The sequence below is a fragment of the Dermacentor silvarum genome, chromosome 1, assembly GCF_013339745.2.
Source record: "Dermacentor silvarum isolate Dsil-2018 chromosome 1, BIME_Dsil_1.4, whole genome shotgun sequence".
In the NCBI taxonomy this organism is placed as follows: Eukaryota; Metazoa; Arthropoda; class Arachnida; order Ixodida; family Ixodidae; genus Dermacentor; species Dermacentor silvarum.
Window position 1 is genome coordinate 277,346,994 of NC_051154.1, and position 13,879 is coordinate 277,360,872.

The 13,879-nt window shown below is 44.8% G+C and overlaps 1 protein-coding gene across 1 annotated transcript; it reads left to right on the forward strand.

Annotated features, from left to right (window-relative positions):
- The first annotated feature begins 599 nt into the window (after positions 1-599).
- LOC125942823 (uncharacterized) lies at positions 600-6,560 on the forward strand. Its single transcript, XM_049661064.1, has 6 exons — positions 600-761; positions 1,655-1,818; positions 2,841-2,970; positions 4,856-4,999; positions 5,804-6,111; positions 6,194-6,560. Exons 1-6 carry the CDS (start codon positions 618-620, stop codon positions 6,558-6,560), a joined length of 1,257 nt encoding a protein of 418 aa, XP_049517021.1. The 5' UTR covers positions 600-617.
- Positions 6,561-13,879: the final 7,319 nt, after the last annotated feature.

Sequence of the window (13,879 nt, forward strand, 5' to 3'; positions counted from 1 at the left end):
CCTCCATGGCGCAGCGTAAAGGGCGAGACACACGATGCGATTTTGCGTGCGATTCGTCGTACGACGCGCCGCATCGGCCGCCGCACTCAACAAGTTTTCAACATATTCTCCTGCAGGCGGCGGCGGACCGCCGCCGCCGCATGCGACCAACGTGTTGGATATAAGCGCGAGACACACGATGCGATTTTGCGTGCGATCCGTCGTACGACGCGCCGCAGTACGACTTGCCGCATACGACGATTCGGGACACATGATGCGAACGAGCGTGCGGCGCGTCGTTCGCTGATGCTCCGCCCACAATGTCACTCTTTCATTGTTGCTTGACCAATTTTGGTGCTCATCGTATTGACGTCAGAAACAAGACTGATACACGGTTGTTTTGCTAGTTGAAAACAATATGGATGGCTTCTTTTTGTGAACGATGATCCGTTTTGCCATGGTTATCCACAATAAAGAATAGTTTGGGAGTCCAACATAACTATGTCCTAAAGTTAGACGAATTCACATAAAGGTACCGGCAACTGTGGTCTACTCGCAGCGCGCGAAAACTAGCGGAAACCCTGTTGTTTCGCGAGTTGTGTTGGTCGTGTGTTCAGCGTGTTGTGCGTATTCCCGCAATGCTGCACCTCGACCGCCGCAGAAGACTGCTCCTACTTAAAATGAAGGTTCTTCTGATTCAGAAGAAACGGAGAGAGAAGCGAAAGTGGTGGGTGCGACCGTCATGGAGAGAACGGCACACCGAAAGCGAGTATTTTACGACGGTGAGTAGCGTTCTCTTCAGTTATTGTAACCGTAAAAGCAGGATTAGGCAACCGCATTTTTCGGCATTACATTTACAGATAATGAATAATTTAGGCAACGCGATACTGATGGAATAGTTAGGTGCCGTCACTGCTGCATGCCTGACAAGTGTAACTTTACTATCGAGGATGTTACCTTGACATTAAGAATGCTAGCACTGCACCAACTTGGATTTCCGTACCAAGATACATTTAACATGCAGAAATGCTGTCGTCAAACAACCGTTGGACCGATTCTACTGAAGTTGCGTTTGAAGGTGAAGTTACAGAAAGCACAATTTTGATGTAGGGCCTCATACTAAGAAAAATTGCCACAAATTGGCAAGTCTAAAAAAAGGTGAAACACGAAGTTTACGAATCCGTAACGCTGCACCGAAAACGGATGTCGGAGCTCTGTAAGCTGTGTACCGTTTACGCAAGGTTCTTGCAATGCTTATGAGGGTTTTTCAAAAGGCCTACAAATTAGTGGTAAATTTGAGAGTGGTGTATAATACATCACCTTTGCCCATTTCAGATGTCTCTTCACATGTATTTAATATGTTTATATCTTGGTTTGCTTCTAATTTAAAGTTAAACACTGTAGTGTTTTTTGCAATTTTTTGGAATATTTGTAAAATAAATTGATGACCTAAGTAAAAAACCTCATTCCAACATTTACAAAATTTTTCTTTTCGTGCAACAGACCTCGTAAAGTTCCGTGTTGTGTATGTCTAAAAAAACGTATTTCCATTTCCATGTAGTTGCACTGCACCTCCCTAGCTAAAGCCATCACTTGAAATACTGTGCTGTTTGTTAAGACAACTTGCTGCAATCTCTAAAGAGAAATGGAATTAATGCGCATCTCTCTTCCTCAGATGCAAAGAATGCGTAACGGAGACGTAGAGTACTTTAAAAAGTACTACCGTATGACGCCACATCAATTTGACTTCCTTCTAAGCCTCTTGCGCGAAGACCTTGAGAGGAAGCATGTCATCAGAGAGCCGATATGCCCTGCTGAGCGACTGGCCATGACACTAAGGTAATGTATACCACATTTGTGTAAGGTGTTGCATTGTATACTTAAAGTTTTATGTCCCTTTCGACCACTGCAGTGTTCATTCAGTTGATTAGGGCCTCTATTTGCATGTAATACAATGAAACAAAAATAAAAACAGAATATGTTGACGGTTAGTTGGTGGCTATAAGTAATAAATTGTACTGCAAACAGGACGACACTGATAGGAGACAGGACAAGGCACTAATCTCAACGAACACATCTATTACGTCATACTCCTGCTTATAAAACAAACCTAAGGAGCATGCTGAGAGGAATTATCATGAAGGACAGATTGAGAGCAAATCATACAAAATATACTGATAAGAAAAATTCTGTGTTGTGCAGAACATGACAGAAGCAGTAAGGACAGGCGTGCATGCATGTCATCCCTTTGGTTGCGCGACACAATTGTATGAAGCAACAGAGTGATGAATTGGGCTAGTTGGTGCACATTCATTGTTATTACGCTATGTGCAGCACATACTAACAGGGGCAAGAGGGACACTGACTGGGAATAAAGACAGAAACTGACACAATAAAGCCATTATTTCTGGAATGTTTGCATGGTGTCATTAGAGCCAACTAGATTTTAGGTGTCAAGGTTGTGCATCCGTGTATCACAAAGGATTAAAAGAGACCAGATTGTAAAAAGAAACATTCCAAGTTTGTAAAATGTACTGTTTTTGTAGTTTATAAAATTCCCTTGACATGTCACAATGCATCCATGGGACAAACTGGCCACTGTAGGCATGAGCACCTGAAAGAGCACGAGTGGCCTCTACCAACAGGAACTGGCTCGCATTCAGTACAACACTGCAATATATGCACGTGTCAAGCTGTTATTAAAGAGACTGTGATATTGAAAAGGAGCCAGGATACCACTGGTCAAGAATTATGAGCATTTTTAAAAGGCTTATTTTATATTTTGTGCTTAACCAGTAACAAACAATTTTGAAATTGTCTGCAACAAGCTTTCAAACCTGCCATTCTCACCCCTGTTGCAGGTACCTATCATCTGGTGACGTCATGCAGGATATAGCCCTTTCATTCCGAGTGGGCATATCAACGGCACGACTGGCTGTCCGAGTCACATGCAGAGCACTTTGGAGCAGACTGCAGCCGCTATACATGCCGGTTGGTATACCTGTTAAATTTGTTACAGGCAATTGCTTCCAATGTTCAAGCTCTAGTTGCACTTAAGAAAAAAACAATTCGACCTCATGGTCGTACACCTCAAAATAGTGCAAGCTGTGCTTTTGCCAAAGTGCTCAGCACACCTTTTATTATGTGAACTAGTTGTCCTTTTCACTTTACAATCTTTATGCAAGGCTAAGTGCTGGGCGAATTGGTACATATTGAACAAGGAATTAAACAGCGAACTAGATTCATACACAGAAACAAGAAGTGCACAGGACGATGCTGAACTATCAACTAACTTTATTATGTACGAAAACCCGCACGGTTCGTACCAAGTGCATGCACCAGCACAAGATACCGCAAAACCACTTTTTTCCCTGTCATGGGCACATGCAATCAAAATCAGATTTCTATGTGTGAACACTCCTTTTCAGTCAGGATTGTGAGCGAACGGTACACTAAAGGCTCAATCACACCTGGCGACTTGAGGAGGTCGCTGCGACCATTTGCGATTCGCGACCAAAAAGCGACCGATGTTCACACTGGCAAGCCCAGCTGAACGCGACCCGCACGCAATCCCGGAGATTATCGTTTTCAGCGAGAATTCTAGGAATCTACGCAGTTCACACGCACTTCACTGGCACTGTGTAAATTGGTTTCGCGTTCAGGCAACAGCCACAGATTTTGATTCGAGCGAACAGAAAGATGTCCCTGTGCTGATGTGCTGTGCCATGGTGTCAGCTGTGGCAGAGAGGAAGCCTCCGAAAAAAACGCGATGCTGGTAGGGTGCGCCCATGCCTCCGCTCGCATGAAGTGGCCGGCCACGCAAGCCGCCTCCTGCCCGAACTTTGTGCACATGACGAGTATTATCGAGAGCAAGTTGTCATTTGTAATTTGCGTTGCGTGGGATTCGGTACATAATATTAAAGCGAAGCTGTTCACCTGCTGTTCACCTTTGGGTGGCGTGCTCATCTAACGAATGGCAGCTGGAAAAAGGGTTTGTGTTGTGCTTTCTTTTCCAGCTGGTTTAGCTTCCAGCGAATGCGACCGCATACATTTGACACGTTGCTGCAACTGCTGCTTCCCAACATCACAAGACAAGACACCAATTACCGGCCTGTAGTCTGCATATGGTGGCATGGACAACGCTGGATAAAAACCCATAACATCACTTTCAGCGCAGCGCCGATTGGTTAAGCAGCTTTGCGACCACGGTTGCGCGACTGCAAAATTGAGCAGCGAGCGACTGGCCCAAAATGGTCGCTTTTCGAGAAAAGCGACCATTTGTGACTGACTGAGCCTTAATACAAAGGTCACTGTGCTTCCTAATCTGAAAATATTTAAAAAATCTCCCTTGGCGTTCGCGTTCTTCTCGTGCCAAGAATCGTTGTGGAGCTAAACAGAATAACAGAACCACATCTCCTGCAATTATGGGCTAAATGACCATCTGTTCATTTCATCAAGTTTAGCATGGTGCCAAGTTGGGCCATACAGCGCACTCACCAGCAGTTGTAGCTTGAAGAAATTGCAGTGTTGACTTGTGCAACATGCCCACAGGGGCATTCTGTATTGTGTTTGTGTTTAGAATATACAGTCGAGCCCCAATATATTGAATCTGAAGGGGATCACAAAAAAAGTTTTATATTAGGTAATTCGATATGTAGAAGAAAACTTTTATACAGGGGATTTTTGAGCTGTTCAATATACACATAATTCGTTATGTGGATTCAATCTACCTGGGTTCGACTGTAGTTGCAATCGGTCACCTGGCATGCATGGTGAATCTTAAAATGGTGTTTCTAAGCTTGCAGTGCACTGACAAAGTACTACCCTTCACTGTAAAAGCTGCTTCATGCTCTAAATTGTTTTTTTTAACATACAGAAACCCAATACTGCCACTTGGCTACATGTCGCTGAGGGGTTCAGGCACACCTGGCAGTTTCCAAACTGCCTTGGAGCTGTCGACGGCAAACATGTACATATCAAGTGCCCTGGGAAATCTGGAAGCATGTACTTTAACTACAAGGTGTGTATAATTTTGCAATATGCAACAAGTTAAAGCAATGCTTCAGGCCAGTTGGTTTGTGATGAAAAAACTCGTGGAACTCATGTACAACTATTCATATTCTGCCTTGAATAATAACACAGTGAACACAACAGGCAAGGAACCAGCTTGCAGTGCATAAGGAATTCTTTAAATAAAGGTCAGATAAGATGTGAATGTAGAAATCGGCAAGAAGTGCCAGAAAAGTTTGATTTAACATTTCAAATGTTTGCTTTCCGCTGTTCGTACGCTCTCCGTGATAGCGCGTATCCCCCGCGCACTTTCGCTCGCGCATATGGCACGCGGCGACGATTTTATCGCCCTTGGACTTTATACGGAACCTCACGGCGACGGCAGAAATCCAGTTGAAGTGTCCATATAATTGCTATCGCAATAATAAAAATGTGCTTGTTTATCATCTTTGACGCAGAAGTACTTTAGTTGGTCCTGCCTCAGGTTTTTCAAAGCTCTGAGATGGTCTTCCACTAACCTTGCCGCTCATTTTTCCTTCGTGGAAGCTTCTACATCCTTATGCACATTCCACGCACACAATACCCGAGACTTGTAGCTCCTCACTGCAGAAACCGACAGCTCAGATTTGTGGCACGCAGCGGCTTAGCTCAGTGCTTGGATGATGAGAATATAGGGGGTGGTTCCTGGGCGCGCATGAGCTGATCCTACACTTGTTGGTGTGTTATGCTGCTACTTGCTTTGTAAATATATTCTTGCGCACGTCTCTCCACGACAGTAGTCCGGTACACTCTCGTGGTTACTTCTTTATTGCAGGGCACTTACTCCATTGTCCTTCTTGCTGTGGCTGACAGCAATTACAAGTTTGTTGTTGTGGACGTGGGTGCCTATGGCAAACAGAGTGACGGGGGAGTGCTGGAGCAGTCCATATTTGGGAGACTACTTGACGAAGGAAAGCTGCAGCTTCCCCGGGACCTGCCACTGCCGAATACAACCCTGCCGGCTCCTTGCGTTTTCATTGGCGATGAGGCCTTCCAGCTCAGAACTGATTTTATGAGGCCATACCCTGGGCGAGGATTGGAGGCTCGCAAGAGAATATTCAACTACCGCCTGAGCAGAGCCAGGCAAGTTGAAATGCTTACTATGCTGCTTTTGTAAGAACTGAAAGCTCATGATTTACCACAAACATTTTTTTACATCACGCAGAAGGTGCGTCGAGAATGCATTTGGCATCCTGGTGACCCGCTGGAGAATTCTGGAGAGAGCAATGGGAGAATGTCCTGAAAACGCAGAGGAGACGGTGAAGGCACTGTGCGTGCTACACAACTTCCTGATGGATGCCCGCACAGGGAGTGATGACATTTACTGTGGGCCCGGCTATGCCGACTCTGTAAGCCCACAGGGTCAACGGCAGAGTGGCCAGTGGCGGCAGTTAGTTGTACAGCCACCCATGCAGGTGGCCCGCACCAAGGCCCATAACTTTGCCTGCATGGCACGATATGTGAGAGATATATATCTGCAGTACTTCAACAGCGCTGCGGGGCATGTGTCTTGGCAAGATGCTGTGGTTTGAACGTGCAATGCATTGCTGCTACCGCTGCGCCATTTTCGCCGAGAGGCGAACCCTGTTGTATGAGGGGGTACCCAAAAGTAACCGGGATTGTTTTTAAAAAGCTATGTAGTTATTTACTTTTCACAAAACAACCTTACCACCTTCAAAGTACTCTCCATTACACTTATTACATTCGTCCAATCTGAGATTCCATTTTTTAAAACATTTTTCAAACTCGTCTGTTTTGATGGTTGACAGCTCCTTTTTTTTCCCCTTCATCTCTTCTACATCGTGAAATTGCGCTCCTTTCATGTTCTGCTTTCACAAGAGGACAAAAAAAAAAGACAGTCGCACAGAGCAAGGTCAGTTGAGTAGGCGGCATGTGGCAAGGGAGTCGTGCTATTTTTTGCCAAAATTGCCGCACTGAGATGGCTGCATGAGCTGGAGCATTGTCGTCGTTATAAACACTGTTCCCCGACTTCCACAAATGAGGCCTTTTCTGTTGCACGCTGTTATGCAATCTCTTCAGTACTTCTAAATAAAAAGCTCAAGTAACATGACTCCCTTACACACTTGACCTAGCTCCGTGCGACATTTTTTGTTTCCTAGAATGAAGAAAAACATGAAAGGACTGTGATTGCACGACGCAGAAGAGGTGAAGAAAAAGAACAAGAAAGGGAGCTATCAACCATCAAAACAGACGAGTTTGAAAAATGTTTCAAAAAATGGAATCTCAGATTGGACAAATGTAATAAGTGTAATGGAGAGTATTTTGAAGGTGGTAAGGTTGTTGTTTGAAAAATAAATAACTATATAGCTTTTGAAAAACAATTCGGTTACTTTTGGGTACCCACTCGTATTTCACCAAACTATGATAAATCTGCACTCACCCTGCGCCGAAAGGGTTGTTCGGGCTGTGGAAAACGGAACTTAGTCCTCAAGTGCCGTATCTCCGTACCATTGAAAGCGGCATGGCCTGGACCATTAGCGGTGTTAACTGTGGTGGACTGGGTCAAGCCTCCCCAATTAAGGTTCGATCGTACCGCTGTTTTATCCTTGGGCTGTTGTCTATTTTCAATACATTCCACCCCACCGAATGTGGGTTGCTTAGGCAACAGGTCAGCATCGCTTTTCAGGCAGCAGCGAGCGATTGCGCTGGCACCGAGCCAGAACCCACGCTCTTCCCCTGCAAGTTCTTGACTCCATATGGTGCACAATACCGTCCTTTCCTGTAAGCACTGATAGAACTCTGCCCAGCTTCCATAGTAGCGGACGTGTGCTGTTATCGTGCACAAGCACCATGTCAGTTTATCTGGGTTTGTGTCCATATAAGAGGTCGTGCTTATGACCGCTACGACTTCACAGCAAACATTAGAGAGGGCCTCGGTGTTGAGACTGCTGCGCCCAAGTGAACGTGTGAATGCATATTTTGTCAATCTGATGAGCGCCCCCACCAGCCTCCCCATCAGGGAGCTCTATCTGCAATGAACTTCCTTTTGACCTTCGCCCTGACGATGCCACAGGCGTTCATGCTGCTCAATTCAGTAGGCCAACTGCTTCAGCTTGTTTGTTCTTGCTGAAGGGCATCATATCATGCGTGTTTCCTCTTCCACAAGTCTTGAAAAAGCAGCTTTGCGACAAGTGTAATTGGCGTTGAATACTCCAAAGGATTGTACACCCTTGCAAATGTCTGAAGCACGATGCACTTGTTAAAAGGCTTGTTCGCTGCGAAGTCGGATGCTTCATGTGCAGTAAGGATAATCTGGTCACCTTCCCGTTCCCAAGGTATGCGATTTCGGGAATCTCCAGTTTCTTCTTTAACAGCAACCTTGTTGCACAGAAAGCATTTGCACAAAGCATCTGAATTGGAGGTGCACTTGCACAGTTCTGTGCTTGCTTCAGAGAACATTTTGCGCATTTCACTGTACACTGTTGCAGCTTTATTCACATTCGGAAGTCCCACGATGAGGTCGTCTACACGAAAGGCTTTTTCCAGCAAAGCCAGTTTCCGGATATCGTTCTTGACAAACCGCTAGGTGATGGCGAATGGTAGCTGCTAGCAAAAAAGGACTGGATGAGGCTCGGAATGGGACCCACGTCATCCTCGTCACCACAGGTGGAGATGGGTCACCATCTGAGGACAACCGGTCAATCTAGAGGAATCGCAGCATGTTGTAAACTTCCGGGCAAATAAGCATCTGCACTTTTTGATATCCGCAATTGGAACGACTGGGTGACATAGGAAGACGAGTAGCAGCTGCACTATGTCAATGCCTGGCTTTATACCCTTGAACATGATATCGTTCGAGCAGGGATGACCAAGCGCGTGCAAAGCAGCTTTGTCGTGACAGCATCTCGACGGACAACTGCATGATGCGGCATATAGTAGCACTTTTTCAACTTGCCCTGCGTGCTCTTTGTTAAAATACGCTCAGACTGCCGTGTCTTAGTGCTTCAGGAGCGGAGACTTGTGAAAATTTATTGACTTGGGCTTGCAAACGGCGCTCGACTAATCTTCGAGTTTCACTGCCTCAAGGTATCCCTGGAGCTTGTATCATCAGCGGTGCCTGGTAGCATCCATCAAACTTTGTGATGCTGTCTTCAAATATTATAAGTTCTGCATGAGCCTTGCCATTTTACACTGTAGATGGGTTAATTCCAATGACACCGAGACGCCAGGTTGCAGAAGGATCGCAGTCGGGAAGAGGAGTCGTGCTGCAAGTTAATGACAAAGCACTCGTAGGTGTTGAACCTTCTTTGAGTTCCACCATTCCCTGAACTGGACGTTGCATTCACGTTGCAGGTGAAGAGTCGCTAACCTCATTTTCTGCTGAGATGCAAGATGTAGTGACTGTCGGCATTCGGTAGAGGAAAGTCCAGACTTGGGGCACTCGTTGCCGTCGATTGCTTTGCAAGCTCCCAAAGAACAATGCTCTGGACACCGGATGCCTTTCGGTTGTATTCGGCCGCTGCCACAAGTTCTTCCTTGTAAGCGTAGTCGAATGTTTTCTTGTCAAGGCAGCTAACACGAGTCCAACTGGGAGGCATTGGGAACAAAGGCTGCAATTCGTCAGTCAGGAGAGTAATTGTTTTCATGATGCTGGCCCTGACAACGCCATGGTTCTTGCTTAGCTGCTCCACGGATGCCATTGAGGTTAAAACTTGGAAGAGCGATGACTGGGGGATTTTGGCACCAACAGACATGTCGCTTAATAAAGACCCTAGCCCAAGCATTTATTCTTATGCACATGCCATTCCTCTTGTTCCCCCTGTTGCCGCCTGTCGGCAATGATGTTCAATAGTGCTGCAGGTTGCCACGACAAGGTGGCCTCCTGTATGTTCAGACCAGTACCTTGGTGAATGGACGTGAGATCACGCGCTATAGACATTAGGACCCTTTTTGGGACAAACAGCAGATTTATATATCGATGCTTGTGTCATTACATTCCACAAGTTGTACCACTATAGATTAAATGCGCGATTTAAATTTGACAGCGCTTTATTGTTTAGAAGAAAAAAAGATTACAAGACAAAGAGAGGCGCAATATGGATGGTACCTACTGCAAGTTTTCAACTCCTGAATGCAGTGCTTGTGCTACATGTTGTGTCATCTCAATAATTTATTCTGTTAAATATTTTTATTGTGCTTCAAGCAAGTTACACTTCAAAGTTGTAAATTCGAGAGCATAATTTGATAGTATAGATACTTTTTGTATTATTTTTTCTACCTTGTTACTTGAACAGTGTGATCTCTACTGTGTTTATATTTGATACGATTTCTAATTTTGTCTCTGCTGCTGTGAACCCTTGTAATGGGGCCAGCGGGCTCATCAGGCTGCCAAATGGCAGCTTTTATTCGGCGCTCCTATCTCTGTGGGACAAAATAAATGGACTGATTGATGAATGGACCCGAGTTTTAAATATTTAAATGCATACAATTGTAAACAATGCAAGCGCAGCTACCTGTCATGTTTCGCTAGAAATGGAATCTGATCAAGTGCCTTGCATATAAACCAGCCATGTGCAGCTTTCTGTCTCAATCCATTTTTGTAGTGTTCTGGCAATTAGTTCGCAAAGATGTTTTCCTTGACTATCCCACACTTCTACTTTGGAAAGGCATTGATAGAAAAGTAGCTCAGACTTCTGTGCCTGAAAATGCAACAGTCGCATATTCTACCAAGGCTCATCACCACGTCGATCACAAAGCGCCACCATCTGTGAAAGTTGTGAATTGTCACCACTGCCATGCAGCTGCAGTAGTTTTAGTGCGATAGCAATTATATGGATACTTCAACAGGATTTCTGCCGGCGGCGTCGCCATCAGGTTCCGTATAAAGTCCAAGGGCAATAAAATCGTCGCTGCGCGCCATATGTGCACTATCTTGGAAAGCAAATGTGACCCCCGTCGCGCGAAAGGCCGTGGGGGTATGGGAGGGAGGCGGGGCGACGCTGTGTTGCGGCACCAAATGCTTATCTTGCCACCGTGCACAAGGGGAACTGGCCACTCAATCTCCCACGCGAAAGCAAGAAAGCGGGAAGGCAGCGCGGGAGGGAGGGGGCTTGTACTTTGCCCGACTGTGGCGGTCGCCCGCACCGTCTCTTAAAAGCGATCTCCACACGGCTCTGACCTTTGTACGTGCTGTCCATTCGCCGCTGTTTCCGTTGAAGCGATAGACCGCACGAACCTTTCGCTTGCTGCCAGCGTTTTGAGTTGTCTGTGGTCATTGAGTATGATCTACGTATGTTTGCTTGTGCGCGCTGACACCACGCTTGTTACTTCAGTTAGTAAGCGAATGTGTCCAAGTTTATGCAGCCGATAAAACTATCCCTACTCCGAATAGCTCTCTACTAATTTGCTATCGCAATTGATGCTTCACCTTTCGGGTGAAACTACATTTTCCTTTAGTTCACATACAAATACAGGTTGATCCATAATACAGGGAGCCTTTATTTAAATGCACCAAATAAATAACACAGGCAACAAGCATAAATAAATGAACATTTGCAGCCTAGATAGTCTACTCTCCTTGAGGAGGCTTTAATGGCACCAAGTTCGTGGGAACAATTCCAGCTTCATAGTGGTTTAAAATGTCCAGTATATGGATCTTGCATAATCCTAAAAGGTTATCTGGCACCTTATCCAACTGGTCTTTTAGTGATAATAAAAAGTGTTCATTGTTCGACATAGGTATGTGTAGCTCGTTGTTAATGTTTTCAAGAAGTCTGTCTGTGCTGTCTTTCTTGCGTTTTGTTTTTGGTGTCTTTTCGAGGGAAGAGGTGGGTGTGTTGAGTGAAAAGGCAGTAGAGACAGTCTGTGGAGAAGGCAAAGAAGGAAATGATCGATGAGAGGAAGAATGAGATGCAGAGCCTGAAAGACCACTAGGGGTAGAAGGGAGAGAATTGATAGTGTTTGTGTGTGTCGTGTCTGTGTGACGTCCTTCAACCATGGGCAGAAGTATTTCCGATGGGCTTTCGGAATATTGGCTGAGGATTTCTTCCGCAGAGTCATCCCTGAAGATCTCCATGTTCGTGGTCGTTCTGCAAAAGAACACACTGTAAATTTCACTTTGTTGGTTTGGAAATTGTGCTTATACTGCACAAGTGTTTGATACATAATGCCTTTTTGACAAGCGGACTTGTCTTCACCAGGGCTACAGCTCAACTTGCTGCCATGATGTAGACAAGCCCAACTGTCGAAATGTTGACTCACTTGTTTCCATACAGATACCTGCCAATTCTGTTGAACTTATAAAAATGCAAACAATAAAGAAATTGTGATGGTACCTGTACTGCCCTTTTCTGGCAATGTAAGGCACTATATGGAAGCACTGCGTAATCAAGGAGCACAGGAGGCATACATGAATATCTTTGAAAATATCTAAAGATTCTATAGCTACCTTGTTCCTGCATAACAAAACTGGAAAATTACCTATAAGAAGGGTCAGGCAAGGAGACAATCCAATGCCATTCACTGCATGCGTATAGGAAATATTAAGGCTTATGAGTGAGGATCAGTGGCGAATATCTTGACAACTTTTGGTTTGTAGATGACACTGTCCTGTTCAGCAACACTGGAGATGAATTGCAAGAAATGATTGAGGACATTAAACCGAGAAAGTGTTACTCACAGGGGACTCTAATCATGAAAAGGAAATTTACAGAATAATAAACGTATTTGAGTACATATGGCAGGCATTACCAAATCCTGACTGGGAGATTACCACTGTTGTTAAAAAGAAAAGTGTACAATCATTGCATTCTACTGGTGCTAACACATGGGGTAGAAATGTTGAGGTTAACAAAAGAAGCTCGAGAACAAGCTGACTGTGCGAAGTGCCATGGAATGAAAACGTTGTACGTAATGTTAAGAGAGCGCTTTGGATCAAAGAGCAAACAAGGATAGCCGATATTCTAGTTGACACTAGGAGAAAGAATGGAGCTGGGCAGGCCATTGCACTGCTATCTGAATTCCAACATGCACCTGCTAGCTGTGAGCTAGCAGGTGCAAGTTGGAATTATCTAGTGCAAGACTGGCAATTGAAGATCGCTGGGAGAGGCCTTTGTCCTGCAATGGACATAAAAATAGGCAGATGATGATGCAGAGGACTTGCTTTCACCAAGCAAGTTTATCTTGACAACTTCCTAAAGCAGCCTATATTGGCAAAGGCAATGCCACTGATCTCAAAACACTATTGCTTCATACCCTCATATTCACAAATGCAACTTGACTTGAATACCATGGTCGACTTGCTCTAAATGATACCTGTTGTGAGCTCTCCAAAGAAAATGCAATGAGCGTCTTGGGCACGTTCGTGCCAGGTGTCATTTAGATCAAGCATGCGCTTAAAGATGCATTTCTCAATACAGGGATAGCCGAGCTTGCTGCTCACAATGTAGTCTGCCGAGACATGAATAACTGTAAATAAAATGTGCATGTATCCCAAAAAAGTGTGCTCAGGGCAAAGAAAAATGCGCGCTGCTACCTTCCTGCCCTTGTTTGTTCCTTTCCTTTTTCATGTCCGTATTTTCATGTCGTGTCTTCGTGTATATTTTACAGAATGAAAATAAACTTGATTTTGAAACTGAAGGTATGCCTACTGTTCACTGCTTCAGTTTATATTCATGTGACCCCCTGACTTGTTTAGAAATATAATGCATTAAAGATAATGCTTTTAGTAAATATTTGTTTACATACTGTCGCGGCTCCAGAATGTCTCGCAGAAAAAGCATATCGTCAAAATGCTTCCATGTTGACGTCGGCTCTCCAGCGGCTGCACCACTCTTCTTTTTTGAGTCCCGGAGCTTTTTTGCAAAAGTATCTCGCAGATTCCTCCATCTCC

Coding starts and splice junctions, on each gene's coding strand:
- LOC125942823 (XM_049661064.1), top strand. CDS start 618: ATGCTGCACCTCGACCGCCGCAGAAGACTGCTCCTACTTAAAATGAAG. Junction 2,971..4,855: donor TGCAGCCGCTATACATGCCG/GTTGGTATACCT, acceptor TTTAACATACAG/AAACCCAATACTGCCACTTG. Junction 5,000..5,803: donor GCATGTACTTTAACTACAAG/GTGTGTATAATT, acceptor TCTTTATTGCAG/GGCACTTACTCCATTGTCCT.